This window comes from Larus michahellis, assembly GCF_964199755.1.
Source record: "Larus michahellis chromosome W unlocalized genomic scaffold, bLarMic1.1 SUPER_W_unloc_1, whole genome shotgun sequence".
Taxonomy (NCBI): domain Eukaryota; kingdom Metazoa; phylum Chordata; class Aves; order Charadriiformes; family Laridae; genus Larus; species Larus michahellis.
In genome coordinates, this window is record NW_027435888.1 from 1,071,025 (window position 1) to 1,088,452 (window position 17,428).

The window sequence follows — 17,428 nt, forward strand, 5'->3', positions numbered from 1 at the left end:
CCTGTCAGCTGAGCAGGACCTCACAAGTGCGTATCTGCCCGTTTGCCACGTACTTGCCGGTGAGGGACTCAGGCTGCAGTGACCTCACAGGCACCTACACGAGCTGTGCACCTGGGCCTGCCTTATCAGCTACTCAGCCAAGAGTGACATCCCAAGGACAAGCCCGAGCCACGTGTCTCCTATCAGCTACACCAGCACCAGTGACCTCACCAGCCCCTACAGGAGCCCTGGCCTTGCTCCTGCTCTATCAGCTACTCAGGCACCAGAGACCTGACCCCCACATCTCCCCCTGCTTGCTGTCTGCTCACCTCTGAGATACGACTCCTCACAAGCTCCTACACAGACCAGAAGCCTCCTCTTGGCCTGTTGGCTACTCAGGCAGCAGCTCCTCACAAGCACATACCAACCTATTTGCTGCGTGCTCGTCTTTTGGGGGGACCCAAGCCAGTACTGACCCCCCTCTCCGTCACTTGCTCACCCCTCCTAGAAGGGGGCCGTAGCCCCTGGGCATGTTCCAGCGTGTCCGTGCCCCACCACCTTTCGGGCACCCCTCCGCCCTCTTCAATTCCCCCCAGCCCACCCTGTCAGGGCTTGTTCTGCAGCCTGGTAAAGTGGGGGACCCCCACCCGGCCTTTGCCTTCTGCTTCCATTCACATTTAAACTCTAATTCTTCACTACACTAAATCATACTGAAGAAGGGTTTATTGAATTCAAAACTATAGCTCCAATTCAAATTTATAGTTATGCAAACTTTAGAAACAAAAATTATTAATTTAATTTCTATATGTTTATTAATGTTTACCTATGTAGAAATCTATACACATATACATAAGTATATATATAAAAAGAATGTGTGTATTATTAAAAAAACTAAATTCATTTGTAGAATTATACACTTCCTTTCATAGATATATAAAATATATGATTATATTGTCTATAAATTTTCTATTTTTATATCCAAACGAGGCAGGCGGCCCATCCCAGGGGCTGCCTGAGAACACGCGGGTGTGACGGTGTCAGGAAATGGCCGTTAGCCAATCACGGAGCTGAGTGATCTTTAACCAAATAGCAGCTCCCTGCCAGGGAATGGCGCCGTCTCGGCATAAAATGGCGGACAAACCACAATGGCGGCCCCTGTGCATGGAGGGGAAGGGCCTTCCGGGTCCAATGCACTTCCGTGTCCATCCAGCCAGGGTGGCCGGTGCTGGCAGCCAATCAGAAGAGAGCAGAGGCCCGGTAGAGGAGAGGGGGCAGGACTTCCGCCGGAAGCTGGTGGGTGGGGCAGCTGTCAGGCCGCGTGGGCATCAAGAAGAAGGTGCAGGGCCCCAAACCTGAGGCAAAGGCTCAGGGAGGCAGCGATGGGAACCAAAGGTGGTCAGTCACGCTGAGGGATGGAGGTGTGTGAGAGGGGGAGTGTTTATTCCAGCAAGGTCATCTGAGCGGGGACCTTGTTAATGGGGAAACAGGGAGAAAAAAGGGGAAAGCAGAAGCAGAGTGCACTGAGCCACAAACTTGAGAAAAGAACCATGGAGTCGCTGGCAAGAAAGAACTTTTGCCAGTCCCAGGAATTGGTGGGCCATCAAGAAAGTAGAGGTGGCACCTCCAGGAAGATCAAGTGGCCGTTTGAAATGAGAACGTTGTGAGTCAGAGGGAGCCTGGTCTGGGAGGGATGCGGGAATGAATAGAGCTGTGCAAAGCCCTGAGGGACATGCAGCGGAAGGGGGAGCAGGGAGGAACCAAGAGGGGGGAGGCAGAACACGGTATAAAAGAGGCCAGTTGCATGTCAGACTGGATTGACCGGGAAAGGGATGGAGATTTTAGGAAGAGAGAAGGGCCAGGGGCTGCTGGTGTGTTTGGAACCCACAGGGAAACGGCTGTGAAATGCTTCATAGGATTTGGGGTGTGTTCCTCTAAAGAAGTTGTCATGGTCAGTGGCCCAGCTGAAGTGCCTCTGTACCAACGCACGCAGCCTGCGGAACAAAGAGGAGGAGCTGAGCACCCTTGTGCAGCTGGAATCCTCACGGCTGGGGTTTGCTACAGGCCACCCGAGCAAGAGGAGCCTTTTGACGAAGTGTTCTTACTTCACCTCCAGGAAGCACCACACTCAGAGGCTGAGATCTACTGGGGGACTCCAGTCACCCTGGCAGCTGCTGGAAGAGCATCCCATGAAGCTGTAAGCAGTGCAGGAGACTCATGGAGTGTGTTGACGAAGGGATTGAGGGCAGCCCTGCAGAGAAGGGCATGAGGATGCTGGGGCTGGAGTAACTGAACATGAACTGGCAATGTGCGCTGGCAGCCCCAAACCATTTTGTGGTTCTATGATTCGATGTCTCTATGACCTACACCCAAGGGAGCACATGCCAGTGGTGGTTACCCAGCGGATGTTACTCCAAACCTGAAGTGATCTGAGGAAACTGAGTTTACCACAACAGGACACTCCTAGGAGTAGCTGCTGGCACTTGTGCTCCCTCAAATTCATCTCATCACGCACATGAAATGTGTATTCCTAAGTCTGTGATGCAAGAACAAACTTCTGATGCAGTCATTTTGTGTCCCTCCATGGAGGGACAGACCAGCTCTCTGAGCTGAGGTGAGTGGCTGTTGCTGCAGCTGTGAGGGGCTGGTTGGTGATGATTACCCTGGGGCAGGTTCCCCGGGGTGTCCAGGGACCGTGGCACAGAGCAGGTCCTGCTCTGCTGGTCCTTCCTGTCTCTCCAGAAGGCCTGGCTGTGTGAGAACACTGCTGTGTGCACCCAGCCTTCGCACTCACACAGCTGAGCTCTGCACTGGTGTTTTCCTCTCCCGAGCACTTCCCAGCTCAGCCCAGGTAAAGCCAAAGCTGCGTGTGTAAGCAAAGCAAAATAAAGCATTCATTCACGGCTTGATATTCTGCTGCCGCCTTTATTTTGTTTGAAGTATAGAGGGAGTCTGCTTTTCATGTACATCATTGGGATGCTCAAAAAGAGAGCTTAGGAATACTATTATCAAAAGTCTAAAATAAGAGGAAGAGAGAAAAAAGAGAAACAGTGAAAGAGAGAAAGAGAGAAGAGAAAGCAAGGAATATAGGAAGGAAAAAAGAAGAAAGAGGAAGGAAGGAAGGAAGGAAGGAAGGAAGGAAGGAAGGAAGGAAGGAAGGAAGGAAGGAAGGAAGGAAAGGAAGGAAGGAAGGAGGAAAGAAAGAAACAAAGAAAGAAAGAAAGAAAGAAAGAAAGAAAATACAGAAAGAAGGGAAAAAGAAAGAAAGAAAAAGAAAGAAAGAAAGAAAGAAAGAAAGAAAGAAAGAAAGAAAGAAAGAGAAAAAAGAAAAGAAGGAAAGAAAGAAATAAGAAAAGAAGGAAGGAAGGAAGAAAGAAGGAAACAAAGGAAGACTGTAAAAAGGTTATGAACAAAAGGTTGTCCTGCTGGTTTCTGTGAATATTGCAGTATATTGCAATAGTTTCCTCAGGGCATCCCTGAGTTCCTGGTTCCTCATGCTGTAGATGAGGGGGTTCACTGCTGGAGGCACCACCGAGTACAGAAATGATACCACTAAGTCTAGATCTGTGGAGGAGATGGAGGTGGGCTTCAGGTAGGCAAACGTGGCAGTGCTGAGAAACTGTGAGACCATGGCCAGGTGAGGGAGGCACGTGGAAAAGGCTTTCTGCTGTCCCTGCTGTGAGGGCATCCTCAGCACAGCCCTGAAGATCTGCACATAGGACACCACAATGAAAACAAAACACACAAAAGAAAAAAAGATACTAAAAGAAAGAAGATAGACTTCTCTGAGGTAGTCTGATTGTGAGCAGGAGAGCTTGAGGATCTGGGGGATTTCACAGAAGAACTGGTCTAGGCCATTGCCTTGGCAGAGAGGTATTGAAAATGTATTGGCCATGTGCAGCAGAGCAGTGAGAAAGCCACTGCCCCAGGCAGCTGCTGCCATGTGGACACAAGCTCTGCTGCCCTGGAGGGACCCATAGTGCAGGGGTTTGCAGATGGCAACGTAGCAGTCGTAGGCCATGACGGTCAGAAGGGAAAATTCTGCTGAGATAAAGAAGGCAAAGAAGAAGTCCTGGGCAGCACATCCCGAGAAGGAGATGGCCCTGGTGTCCCAGGGGGAATTGGCCATGGCTTTGGGCAGAGTGGTGGAGATGCAGCCCAGGTCGAGGAGGGCGAGGTTGAGGAGGAAGAAGTACATGGGGGTGTGGAGGCGGTGGTCACAGGCTACGGCAGTGATGATGAGGCCATTGCCCAGGAGGGCAGCCAGGTAGATGCCCAGGAAGAGCCAGAAGTGCAAGAGCTGCAGCTCCCGCGTGTCTGCGAATGCCAGGAGGAGGAAGTGGGTGATGGAGCTGCCGTTGGACATCGCATCCCTTTGTTCCCGAGGTACTGCCAAAGGAGGAAAGCACACTCGCAAGTCAGGACAGCTCTGAGCAAATCTCTTCCCATCGCCTGCCCTTCCAAACCCAACCCCAAAAAACACCCTTTGCCTGTGTCCTTTTTTGCGGGAGCTTTCTGCATTGCCCTTGTTGGAGCTCTCATTGTTGCTGGCCAAGTGTGCCGTGAGGAGCAGAACTCTGCTTGTGGGCTCCCAAGGAGTCATCCCTGCTGCACAGCAGCGGGGATTTGGGAAAGGGGTTACAGCTTCTGCCATTCACTAGTTACCTCATCTGTGATCCACTTGTAACGCAGAGGAGCTGCTCAGCATATTCCTGCAGGAAAACCTCAAGGAAACTACTGGTTGTCCTCAAACTGCAGTGACATGAGCAGAGCCAGCTCACTCATCAGCCTTGTCAGGGGGGAAAGACCACGCAGCTCTTCACTCATTGCCCCCTGAACCCCTGCAGAGGGATAGGGAGAAGAGGGACAAAAAGGAATAAAAATCTCATGGGTTGAGATACAGACAGTTTGATAGACCAGTAACAGGAAAGAAACTAACAATCATTGCAAAAGAATATAGGAGACCAGGAGTGATGCAGTACAATTGCTTACCACCCGATACCCATCCCGAGCAGCGAACACGGATTCCTGCCACCTGGCCAACCCCCATTTCTATACTGAGCAGGACCAGTCCAAGGCATTTTATTGACCTCTCTGGTGGTTTTGGTGCTGAGCCCATGAAGCTCAGACACAGCGGAAGCTGATGAAACCTCTCCAGAAGTCAACGTCAGCTGCAAACTCCAAAATTTCTTGGAGTGTTAATGGGTCCCACTGAGGGCCATTACTGCCAAAGGCTCCTGGGGGCTCGTTCGAGGGAAAACTGGAGGCAGTGAGGGCAGGTAGGCAAAGGCAATGGAGAGGTGTCTCTGACGCTGGCTAATGCTGAATGTGTGAGAGGAAGGCAAAGGGCCAAGCCCTGGCCTCCAGCCCCTGGGAAGGGAGATCCTGCCCCACAAGCACAGCTCAGGGTTCTTGCTGGGGCATTGTGATGGGAGGACGTGCAATGCCAAGGGCAGAAAGACAGAATGACGGCTCCCGGGTGGGGAAGAGGAGGCGCTAAGGCCCTAGTGCTGTAAGGATAAGGTGTCTTCTGGTAGCCTTGGTGGCACAGACAACAGCCACAGCCAAGAGGAGAAAGACATAAGCAGTGTTGGGGGCTTTCAGCCTTGTCAACTCCCTTGATCGTCTCCACCCCTGGCTGTGCTATGGTGTCCCACATCTGCTCCTCTTCCCCTGCAGGCTGCAGACATCCCCCCTGCTTCCCCGTCTTGCTCTCCCCTCAGCATCTCACTGCCTTTACTCATCTCTCTCCATCGTCCTTGGCTGTTCCTGAAACACAACGCCTTGGGCTGATCCCGACTCCCTCTGGGTGATCTGTTGCAGCACAGCGCTGCCCTTGCAGTGGCATTTCTTTCTCCTGGTGTCCAGTCTGTTTCTTTCTCCTGCTGTTTCCCACCAAAGAAAAGATCCACCATCTCACAAACAACCCTTCAACCAGGTTCAGGCCATTCCAATAGTGCCCAGAGCCTCCCTGCCACTGGGCCAGAGAAGCCCAGGTCCCTCAGCCTCTCCACCAAGCACACGTGCACTGGGCCCTAAAGGCCATCGTGGCAGACCTCCTCTGGACACTCTCCAGGTCCTCTCCACTTCTCCAAAATGGGGAGCTGCACACTGGGACACAGCTGTGTGCGTTGGGCCACAGCAGTGCTGAGTCAAAGGGGAAGGTGACTCAAGTTGCCTGGGGGGCACACGCTCCTCCTCCTGCAGCCCCGTAGGCAGCCGGCCCTGTTCATAGTGAGCGTGCACCACTGGCTCATGAGGCGTCCCTCAGGGTGCCCAGCCCCGTCTCCGCAGGGTCACTGCTCAGCACATCAGGTCCCAGCCTGTCCTGCTGCATTGGGGTTATTCTTTCCCGGGATGCAGGACTGGCCACTTCTCCTTGAAAGACTTCAAGACATTTCTGTTGGCCAAATCCCAGCGTTTCTCCAGCTGCCCCTGGACTCAAGCTCCATTTGGTCAGCTGTTAATGTTTGTGTGCAGATGGTCACCCTGATGCTTGTTCCCCAGGGCTTGGTATTGGGGCCAGTTCACTTTGAGATCTTTATCAATGATCTGGATGAGGGGATAGAGTGCACCCTCAGTAAGTTTGCAGACGGCACCAAGTTGGGTGGGAGTGTCGACCTGCTTGAGGGTAGGAACACACTGCAGAGGGATCTGGAGAGTCTGGATCAATGGGCCAAGGCCAATGGTGTGAGGTTCAACAAGGCCAAGTGCCAGGTCTTGCACTTGGGTCACACTAACCCCATGCAGCGTTACAAGCCTGGGGAGGAGCGGCTGGAGAGGAGCATTATATGGAGCAGTTGAGAGAGCCGGAATTGTTTAGCCTGGAGAAAAGGAGGCTGAGGGGAGACCTTCTCACTCTCTACAACTCCCAGAAAGGAGGTTGTAGAGAGGTAGGGATTGGTCTCTTCTCCCAAGTAAGAGGCGATAGGACAAAAGGAAACGGCCTCAAGTTGTGCCAGGGGAAGTTTAGGCAGGATAATAGGAAACATTTTTACACTGGAGGGGTTATTAACCATTGGAACAGGCTGCCCAGGAAGTTTTTGAGGAACCATCGCTTGAGGTATTTAAAAGATGGGCAGACATAGTGCTTAGAGATACGGTGTAGTGATGGCTTTTGTCAGAGTTAGGTTGATGGTTGGAGTAGGTGATCTGAAAGGTCCTTTCCAACCAAGACAATTCTATGATTCTATTCAACTTTCATGCCCTTTTCCGCTCTTTTTCCACTCTCAAGTTCTTCTCTTGGATCATCCTCATCTCCTCCCATACAAAGAGCCAACTCTTTTTCACCGTTTCCTTGTTGGCCCTTCCCTTGGTGTTTCTGAGATGGTGACAGTGGCACTTTCCACCTTCCTCATGACGTCCATGACACTAGTAACCCCTTTTCTTGCCTCTGCTGTCCTACAGCTACTCAAGTTGTCTTGTTAGAGGAACCACGACTCAGCATGAGCCATCTGCACGTGCAATTTAAATGCTGACGTGCTGGAGCTTCAGTGCACAGGGACCTTGAGACACCTGGGGACGTGGCCAACGGAAACCTCCTCAAGTTTTTCAAGGAGAAGGGGCAAAGTGGGAGAGGACGAGGTGAGGAGTGAGTCTGAGGAGAGGGCCTGGGCATTTTGAGGGATGCCATATGAGCCTCTGGTAAAGGCTCAGCACCATTAAGGCCAGCTGCATATGGGGTGGTGTTAGAATGGCCGTGGCCATCCAAAGAAGGGGAGTTATTGTCCCCCTTGACTCAGCACTGGTGTGGCCACATCTGCCCTCATAGTATCCCAGAAGGGTTTTGGTTTGAAGGGACCTTGAAAGATCACCTTGTCCAATCCCTGTTTTTTAGGGACATCTGCGATCAGGATGCTCAAAGCCCCACCATACCTGACCCTGAACACCGCCAATGATGGGGAATCCAGAACTTCTCTGGGCAACGTTTTCCAATGTCTCACCACCCCCATTGTGAAAAATTTCCTCCCTATGTCCAGTCTAAATCCACCCTCCTTCACTGTAAAGCCATTGACCCTTGTCCTGTCATTACTGGCCCTGGCAATATCTCTCTCTCTCTCCTCTATAAGCCTCCCTCATAGGTTAAAAGGCCACAGGAAGGTCTCCTTGGTGCTTTTTTGTTTCCAGGCTCAACAACTTCAACTCTCTCAGTTTCTCTTCCTAGGAGAGGTCTTCCAGCCTTCCAAAGATTTTTGGTGGTCCTTCCCTTGACCCTCTCTAACAGTTCCAAGTTTTCTTGTGCTGGGTCCCCTAGAACTGGACGCAGCATTCCAGATGAAATCGTATGAGATGGCAGTAGAGACGGGGAATCCCCTCCCTCCACCTGCTGGCCACGCTTCTGTAGATGCAGCCCAGGCTATGATTGGCTTTCTGGGCTGCTGTCCTGGTTCCGGCAGGGATAGGGTTAATTCTCTCCAGGACACAGGCTGTTCTAACAGATGGAGCCCAGAGCCACGGATGAAATGAACTCAACGGACACTTTGGAGGGATGGCCCATAGACTAAGGGCACTATATCTGCATGAATATATACGTATATATATACATGACAGGGGAAAGTGGTGGCAATTCATTGGAACCTGTAAGATGTGGGCATGGCATGGATGGTCTGGAATAAGGGGTGGATAATGTCCTGGTTGCGGCGGGGACAGGGTTACTTCTCCCCAGGACACAGGTATTCCATGCCATGTGAGCCATGCCCACCCTGAGCTGCTGGGGGAGGGGGCAGGACATCTCCGCTTGGAGCGGGCTGGGGCGTCCCGGGTCCAGTCGGGGAGCGGCGGTTCCGTAATCGTGTTTGTACATTCCTCTGTCCGTGTGATTGTTGTTGTTTTCTTGTTCCCTTTGCTGTTCTGTGAAACTGCCTTTGTCTCAACCCAAGAGTCTTGCCTTTTTTCTTCTGATTCTTCCCGTATTGGGAAGGCCCGAGCGAGCGGCACGTGGTTCTTTGTTGCCCTCTGAGGCTAAAACACACCATGGGAGCACTGGGACCATACTGGGAGCACTGGGAGTAACCAGAGAGTGATACTGGGAGCACTGGGAGGAGTGAGGGAGTCATACTGTGTAATAAATAAAATCATGTTTGTTAATCAAATCAGGCTTTCTTAAAGGCTGGTGAAAAATTACAATGTTTTGACTCTCCACATAATTAAATCACAGGCATCCGGTGTGCTGTCTGCTGCGCTTTGACACCTCAAGGCCTAAATCACAGGCATCTGGTGTGTTTTAACACTTCAAAGGGAAGAGCTAAGTTGTGCGATAAGCTGAAAAGAGTCTCCCCAAGGACACTGATAAAGATGAGGAGCCTTCAGCCTCACGACCACCAGGAGGCGGGACAAGACCGACCCCCTAGCAACACGTCGCTCAGACACGGAATATACCAGGATTGACACATATACGGGAACCAGAAGAGTATATAATCAGCTACTTTCGGGAAGTGGGTGCGCGCCGTTGGCGGAGCAAAGACTCCCCGGCCGCCCAGCGCTGTTTTGCTTGCTGCCGCTTGCTTAATAAACTAATTTGATTAATTGGACTGGTTCCTGTCAATTATTGGGCCATAATCTATAACAACTGGGAGCACTGGGATCGCACTGGGAGCACTGGGGGGAGTCAGGGGGTCATACTGGGAGCACTGGGACAGCACTGGGAGCACTGGGGGAAGTCAGGTAGTCATACTGGGAGCACTGGAACCACACTGGGAGCACTGGGGGGAGTCAGGGAGTCATACTGGGAGCACTGGGAAAGCACTGGGAGCACTTGGGGGACTGAGAGGGTCATACTGGGAGCACTGGGACAGCACTGGGAACACTGGGGGGAGTCAGGGAGTCATACTGGGAGCACTGGGACAGCACTGGGAACACTGGGCGGAGTCAGGGAGTCATACTGGGAGCACTGGGACAGCACTGGGAGCACTTTGGGGAGTCAGGGGGTCATACTGGGAGCACTGGGAGCACTGGGGAGAGTCACGGGGTCATACTGGGAGGACTGGGACAGCACTGGGAGCACTGGGGGGAGTCAGGGGGTCATACTGGGAGCACTGGGGGGAGTCACGGGGTCATACTGGGAGGACTGGACCGCACTGGGAGCACTGGGGGGAGTGAGGGAGTCATACTGGGAGCACTGGGGGGAGTCAGAGGGTCATACTGGGAGCACTAGGACTGTACTGGGAGCTCTGGGAGGAACCAAGGAGTCATACTGGGAGCACTGGGACTGCACTGGGAGCACTGGGGGGTGTCAGGGGGTCTTCCTGGGAGCACTGGGGCAGGACTGGGAGCACTGGGGGGAGTCAGGGGGTCATACCGGGAGCACCGGGACTGAACTGGGAACTCTGCAGGGAACCAGGGAGTCATACTGGGAGACCTGGGACCGCACAGTGAGCACCGGGGGGAATAACAGAGGTCATACTGGGAGCACTGGGGGGAACCAGGGAGTCATACTGGGAGCAGTGGTACTGCACTGGGATCGCTCTATGCTGGTCCATACTGGGAGTATTGGCCCGTACTGGGATCACTGGTCCGCACCGGCCCGTACTCCATCTCCCATCATCCCTTGCGCCGGAAGTGGGCGCGGTTTCCGGTCGCGGTGGGCGTTGCCCTGTGACGCGCGGCAGCATGGCGGAGCTGGGGTCGCCGCGGGAGGTCGCGCAGGTCGGTTGGCCCGGGGACACCCTGGGGACACCCTGGGGGGGGGACGGGACACCGCTGAGACTCTCCCGGGACCCCCCGGCCCCCACCCGCCCGTGGGCGGCCCCCGCTACCGCGTCGCGCTCATCGCTCGGTCCCCCCCCGCCATGTCCGCGTGATCCCGCACCCGCTTCCGGGTCCCGCCACGGTTCTGGGTCTCCCCCCCATCCGAGGGTGCCCCCCCACTTTCTGGCTGCGCCCCCCCGAATATCTGGGTGCCTCCCCGTATCTCTGTGTGCCCCCCCCAGTCTCTGGGTACCCCCTCCCCATCTCTGGCGTCCCCCTCCAGTTTCTGGGTGCCCCCCCATGGGTGACAGCCCCCCCAGTCTCTGGGCGACTCCTCCCCATGGGGCCCCCCCAGTCTCTGGGTGCCCTTCCCACCTCTGCTCCCCCCCTCCATGGGTGATGCTCCCTCCCCCCCCCAGTCTCTTGGTGCCCCCATGAGTGACACTCCCCACACCTCTGGCTCCCCACCCCATGGGGACACACACTGCCTAATCTGGGTCCCCCCCTCGTATCTGGGTGTCGCCCAAGGGTGACACCCCCCCATACTCTGGGCACCCCCCCTCCCCACCTCTGGGTGCCCTCCCCAACCCATGGGTGGTGTCCTCCGCAATGTCTGGGTGCCCCCCCTTGCCCAGGTGTTCTCTCTCATCTGGGTTTCACCACCACCACCCTCCCCCCCGGGTGCCGCCACCCCTGGGTTCAGCCCCCCCACGCCCCCCCAGGAGGAGCTGCCGCCCCACGCCCTCCCCCGTCTCTGTCCTTCCTGGTGCCCGAACCCGAGGACCTGGAGGACCGTGACACCCGCCACAAGGTGGGTGTGGGCACAGGGGGGTGCAGGCAAGAGAGGGTCCAGGCAGGCGGGCGGCGGGCAGGAGGGGGTGCAGGCAGATGGTGGGGGCAGGCAGGACCTCCCCCGACCTCCAGCTGTGGCAGGAGAAGCTGCAGCAGGAGCTGGAGTTCCTGGAGGCGCACGTCAAGGAGGAGCAGAAGAACCTGAAGAAGGAGCTCCCGTCCCTCCTGCTGCCACCCCTGTGTGCGCAGGGGTTACAGTGACCGTGACCTCGCACCCTCCTGCTGCTGCTGCTGCGTGCTCAGGAGTCCCGCTGTCACACGCGTGTGTGTCCTGTGTCCGGGCTTCTGCTGACGATGGTTCTTCCAAAAAGTCATACTGGGGTGGGGTCCAAGTATTATTTTAGTGGCATCATCTACTCAGGCACCCGTGACACCCCCCATGTTCCTGCTCCTGCCCTACCAGGTACGCGGGCAGCAGTGACTTCACCAGCTCCTACACAACCCATGGGCCTCTTCCTGGCCTGTCAGCTCAGCGGTCACAGGTGACCTTGCAAACACCTACACAAGATGGGGGCTTAGTCCTGGCCTACCAGCTTCTCAGGCACCTGGGACCTCAAAACACCCAACACAAGACATGTTTCTCCTGGGCTCCTCAGGCACCAGTGACATCGCAGAGACATCGACCAGCCAGGTGACAGCTCCTGGCCTGTCGTCTGTGCAGGCACCAGTGACCTCACAGGCACCTACACAATCCCTAGGCCTGTTCCTGGCCCACTGGCTACTCGGGCGTGAGTGACCTCATAAGCACAGACACAGGGCGTGGGCCTGCTCCTGGCCTGTCAGGTGTCCAGACATGAAGGATCTCGCCAAACCTACACGAGCTGTGGGTCAGCTCATGGCCTGTCAGCTGAGCGGGACCTCACAAGTCCTTGATTTCCATTTTTATTAACTCATTCGTGTTACTCATCCCGTTTGTGTCCCAGAGCTCAAAATCCACCTTTTTGAGTGCAAATTGAAGGTAAGTGTCCATTTAGTTTTAGGACCATCCCTACCCCACCCCAGAGGAGACCCCCCTCAGACCCATAGGGCCGCCCCATAGAGCTGCCCCAGCCCCACAGGGCCCCGCACCGTGATGGTGACCAGGATGGGTTTGGGGTTTGGGCGCAGGTTGGTGTCCAGGGAGAAGATGCAGAACTGCACTGGGGAGGTACGGGATTGTAGGAATGTATCTGAGAGAAAATGGCCATGTGAGCCAGCCTCCCTGCTGTGAGAGATTAGATTAAGGGCAAAACAGGTGGTAGAAGATGGAATTAGTACATGGGAAAAACGGGACTGAGAAGGCAGAAAACATGTTGTGCTAGTGACTAAGCAATTTACGACGCGAATTCTTGTAACCAATCTGATGTGTGAATGAACTGCATGCACCGCGCGTGGACAGCGTTAACTGGCTAATCAGAAATAAGCGAGTCACGTGTACAGCTACAACGCAGGGTATAAAAGATGATGATCTGTGCTTAATAAACGGCTTCTGTTGATTCACATTGGATCGTCTGGAGTCCAGTTATTTCTCCTCAGATGGTGACCCCGACGTGATCCCGATCGGCGCTTGGCTTGAGCAACGGAACGCGAGGGACGGAAGACCCAGAAGGAGATCCACCGTCTGGAGGATGGCTCAGCTGGACTGAGACCGGGCGGATTGGGCGGCAATCCGGAATAAACAGACAACGTGGCCACGTACACCCGGAGAGAGGTGAGCAGCCGGGGCAGGAGATGGGGCAACAAGTAACAAAAGAAGAAGGGGCTGTATTAAGACTTCTCCTGCATATCCTCTCTAAGAGAGGGGTGAAATACGATGAGCGTATGCTCCGAAGGTTGTTAATATCGTGCAGAGAGAACGGATTCGCACCAGAGCCCCAGACAGCTTTTAAATCAGAAATATGGGAGGCTGTTGGGAAAAAACTGTGGGAAGTGATAAGTAAAGGAGACAAAGAGGCATCACCGTTGGCGACGACATAGCGGTTGGTGTTATCGACCTTACAAGATATGAAGGCGGAGCGAGCCACAGCGGCCGGGGCTTTTGCAGCATTACAACCCACGGGAGGAGGATTGAACAGGCCAGGTCCGAAGGTCTGGGATGATCCCCTGCTGATCCCCTCTGCTCCACTTGAGGAAATTCCAGAGAAAGAAGAACCAATGGAGGAGGACGTTCCCTGGCCAGCACCGCCACCCTCGGAAGCAAGACCAACGGCACCTCCACCAGAGTGGTACAACCCCAGAACTGGGTTTTATGAAGGTCCACCTAAGCCTCCACGGCAACATGTTGATGTGCACCCCAGACCACCTTTTGATCCATCACTGTACCCACCGCTTCTACCGTCGCCTCCCTCTCCCGCTGAACAAGAATTGCCGCAAGGCGCGTGCGCGGCGGCAAAAAGACTGCAACAGAATTTGGAACAGTTAGAGAGAGAACAACAGAGACCATGGAAACAAGAGGAGGAGCAAGTGATATGAAATATGGAGAGGCGACAGTGGGGTGAAAGCGGGGGGGTGTATGGGGCGGCGGTAACAAGAACGCGGGAAGAGAGTTGGGTAACGGGAACGTGGGAGGAGAGTTGGGGGGTGCATCCGCGGGCTCAGGGGAGCCGCCGTATCCGTAAGTGCATTGGAAAGGAATCATTCAAAATGCCTTGGTAGAGGGTATAATGTTACCAACAGCATTTCCGGTGATACTGGGGGGAACTACGGGGGGTCGAAGGAATCCCAATAGATGGGAGGGTCTTCCTTGGCTGATCGTAAAAGAAGCGAGAAAATTAGTGTATGACTTTGGCCTTAGTTCTCCCTACACTCAGTCGTTTCTTAACAATATTTTCACTACTAATTTTATGACTCCTTTTGATAGCTGGACACTGATGTCCATTATCCTCACACCAATGCAAGAACTAACGTGGAGATCAAGGTGGGAGGATGGTGTACAACGTGCAGTGATAGCGAATTTGAATAGAGTGGAGGGGGATCCGTTGCAGCTGGCAACCATGGAGATGTTATTAGGAACAGGTCCTTTCGCTGATGCTCAGCGACAAGCGCGGCTAGATGTCGCTATCTTACAACAGTCCGCAGAGTTGGCTCGCGAAGCACTGAGGACGTTGCCGGAGGATGGCAAGGTCACTCCCCCATATACGACGATAAAACAGGGCCCCAGCGAGGGATTCATGCAGTTTCTTGGTAGACTAAGGAATGCGTTAGACCGGGGAGAACTGCCAGTGGCAGCCCAAGAGGCGGTATTTCAATCATTGGCCGTAGAGAACGCAAATCCAGCCTGTAAGCGTGTCTTGCAAACTTTGCCTCGACACGCCACCATTACCGACATGATAGAGGCATGCTGTAGGGTAGGGACACCTGAAGAACAGGCAGGATTTTTGGCCTCCGCTTTTGCTGCGGCTGTCAAGCCCTTGGTCAGTAATCGTAATTCAGGACCAAAATGCTTTAAGTGTGGGAAGGTCAGTCATTTGAAGATACAGTGTAGAGTAGGAAAGCAGAGGGGAGAGACAGATATGACGCCTGCTAGGAGCGGAGGAACGGGAGGATTTATGGGCACATGAAATCGGTGTCAGAAATTTGGACATAGAGCATCTGAATGCCGCTCAAAATTCCATAAGGATGGCACGCCATAGGGAAACGGGCTGATGAGCGCGGGGGGCCCAAGCGCGATGACACAAACCAGGCCTCAGGGTCAGGGTGCGTGGGTAGCGCAGCCTCTGCCCCACAGGGAGTGCCGGAGTGGACGTGGCAACAATAAAGGAGGTTACCCTTACAGACTCCCAAGTGCAGTGCATTCCTACTGATATGGAAGGGCCACTGGGGTATGGACTGAGTGCACTATTATTGGGACGATCTTCCATTACCAGACGGGGTTTGTTTGTGTTACCTGGGGTAATAGATGCTGATTATACAGGTCTAATTAAAATAATGGTATGGACACCCACTCCACCGTGCATATCGCAGCGGGTACTCACATTGGACAAGTCATGCCATTTAAGGCCGCCGTTCCGACGGCCGGAAATCAGGTAAGGGGGGATAGAGGTTTTGGCTCAACAGGTAATGCAGATATATATTTAGCCCTGAAATCAGTAAAACAAAGCCCTTGCAGCGAGTTGCCCTAAGAGCACCAGGGGGTCAAGAGTGCATACTTGATATGCTTGTAGACACCGGCGCTGATGTGACTATTATCAGTCAAGGTCGTTGGCCACCCTCTTGGCCCGTAGAAGACCCAGCTATACCCATAATGGGGGTCGGAGGAACTCAGGCAACAAGAATAAGCAAAGAGGTGATCCAATGCCAAATGCCTGATGGTGGAGCTTGTTCAATACGACCGTATGTGACAGTAGCGCCGGTGTGCCTGCTCGGCCGGGATGCTTTAAGTCAACTGGGTGCTTGCTTAACGACTGGGGGGACGGGTTTTCTGGGGCGGCCGTTGGGGAAGGGCGACCTCTTTTGAAATTGAAGTGGAAAATGAACGACCCGGTATGGGTGGACCAATGGCTGCTCAATTCAGAAAAAATCGAGCAATTGAGCAATTAGTACAGGAACAGTTGGAGAAGGGACATATAGAACCAACAACCAGCCCCTGGAATACACCTATTTTTACCATCCCAAAAAAGAGTGGCAAATGGCGGTGCTTTACAGCCAGGTTTGCCATCCCCTACCATGATCCCTAAAGGGTGGGAGATTCTGATAATAGATCTGAAGGACTGCTTTTTCACAATATCCTTGCACCCCGATGACTATCTGAAATTTGCTTTTTCCGTGCCAACAACAAATAAGAACGGGCCTATGTGCAGGTATCATTGGGTAGTGTTGCCACAGGGAATGAAAAATTCACCCGCCTTGTGCCAGATGTACGTAGCATGGGCTTTGGCACCAGTGCGGAAAAAACACCCTGAGTGGATAATTTATCATTATATGGATGACATCTTGACAGCTGGACAACAATTCGAGTGTGACAAGGCTATTGAGGAGCTGCAGCAGGTACTAGGGAAAGCAGGGTTACAAATTGCACCAGAAAAAGTTCAAAAAGAACCACCCTGGAAATATTTAGGATGGGAAATATCTAAAACTACAGTTAGGCCACAGAAGTTGGAGATTAGAACACACAGTTCGACGCTGAATGATGTTCAAAAACTCTTAGGAGATCTAAACTGGGTTCGTACATTGTGTGGTCTTACGAACGAAGACTTAGCACCTCTCATGCGCCTGTTGCAAGGAGGCGGTGACGTTGATGCCCCTAGACAGTTATCCTTAGACGTGCAGAAGGCGATGCAGATGGTCAGTGATAGGGTCGTCAACGCATATGTGCATCAATGGGACCCTGATCATTCGATAGGTTTACTAATTATAAATCATGACGAACATCCTTTCGCTTTAGTAATGCAATGGGTACAGGAAAGGGACCCGCTACAAATTTTGGAGTGGATTTTCTTATCTGGCCAACCAAAGCGTACGGTTACCCCGAGGATAGAGGCAATGGCGCAACTTGTGATTAAGGGGCGTCAGAGGATCGTTGAGATATCCGGTCAGGAACCTGAATATGTGGTAATTTCTTTAGTAGCTGAATACTTGCAGTGGGCCTTACGACACTCTATGGCGTTGCAGATTGCGCTTTTGAACTGTGCCGGAACAGTTAAGGTACATTCGCCTCCGCACAAGTTTTTTAGTGTGCTACAAGTAGGACAGATTGAGGAAATTCCCGCGTTGCCTCAATGACCTGTCCGAGGGCTGACAATCTTTACAGATGCCGGGGGGAAGAGACAGAAAGCAGCAGTAACATGGTACACGGACAATAAATAGCATGATATTGTGATCACGGACTGTAAAGGGTCCACACAAAAGCTAGAATTACACACTGTACTAGAAGGGTTTGCAGGTGGACAAAAGGAGGTATTAATATCGTATGTGACTCCTTATATGTGGTTGGAAT

The 17,428-nt window shown here is 53.3% G+C and overlaps 1 protein-coding gene across 1 annotated transcript; it reads right to left on the bottom strand.

Moving 5' to 3' along the window:
• Positions 1-2,722: 2,722 nt before the first annotated feature.
• Positions 2,723-4,342, bottom strand: LOC141736656 (olfactory receptor 14J1-like). Its single transcript, XM_074571208.1, has one exon. The coding sequence runs from the start codon at positions 4,340-4,342 to the stop codon at positions 3,380-3,382; it is 963 nt and encodes a 320-aa protein (XP_074427309.1). The 3' UTR covers positions 2,723-3,379.
• Positions 4,343-17,428: the final 13,086 nt, after the last annotated feature.

What these genes read in the sequence shown, in the direction of transcription:
- LOC141736656 (XM_074571208.1), bottom strand. Translation starts at nt 4,342, where the DNA reads ATGTCCAACGGCAGCTCCATCACCCACTTCCTCCTCCTGGCATTCGCA.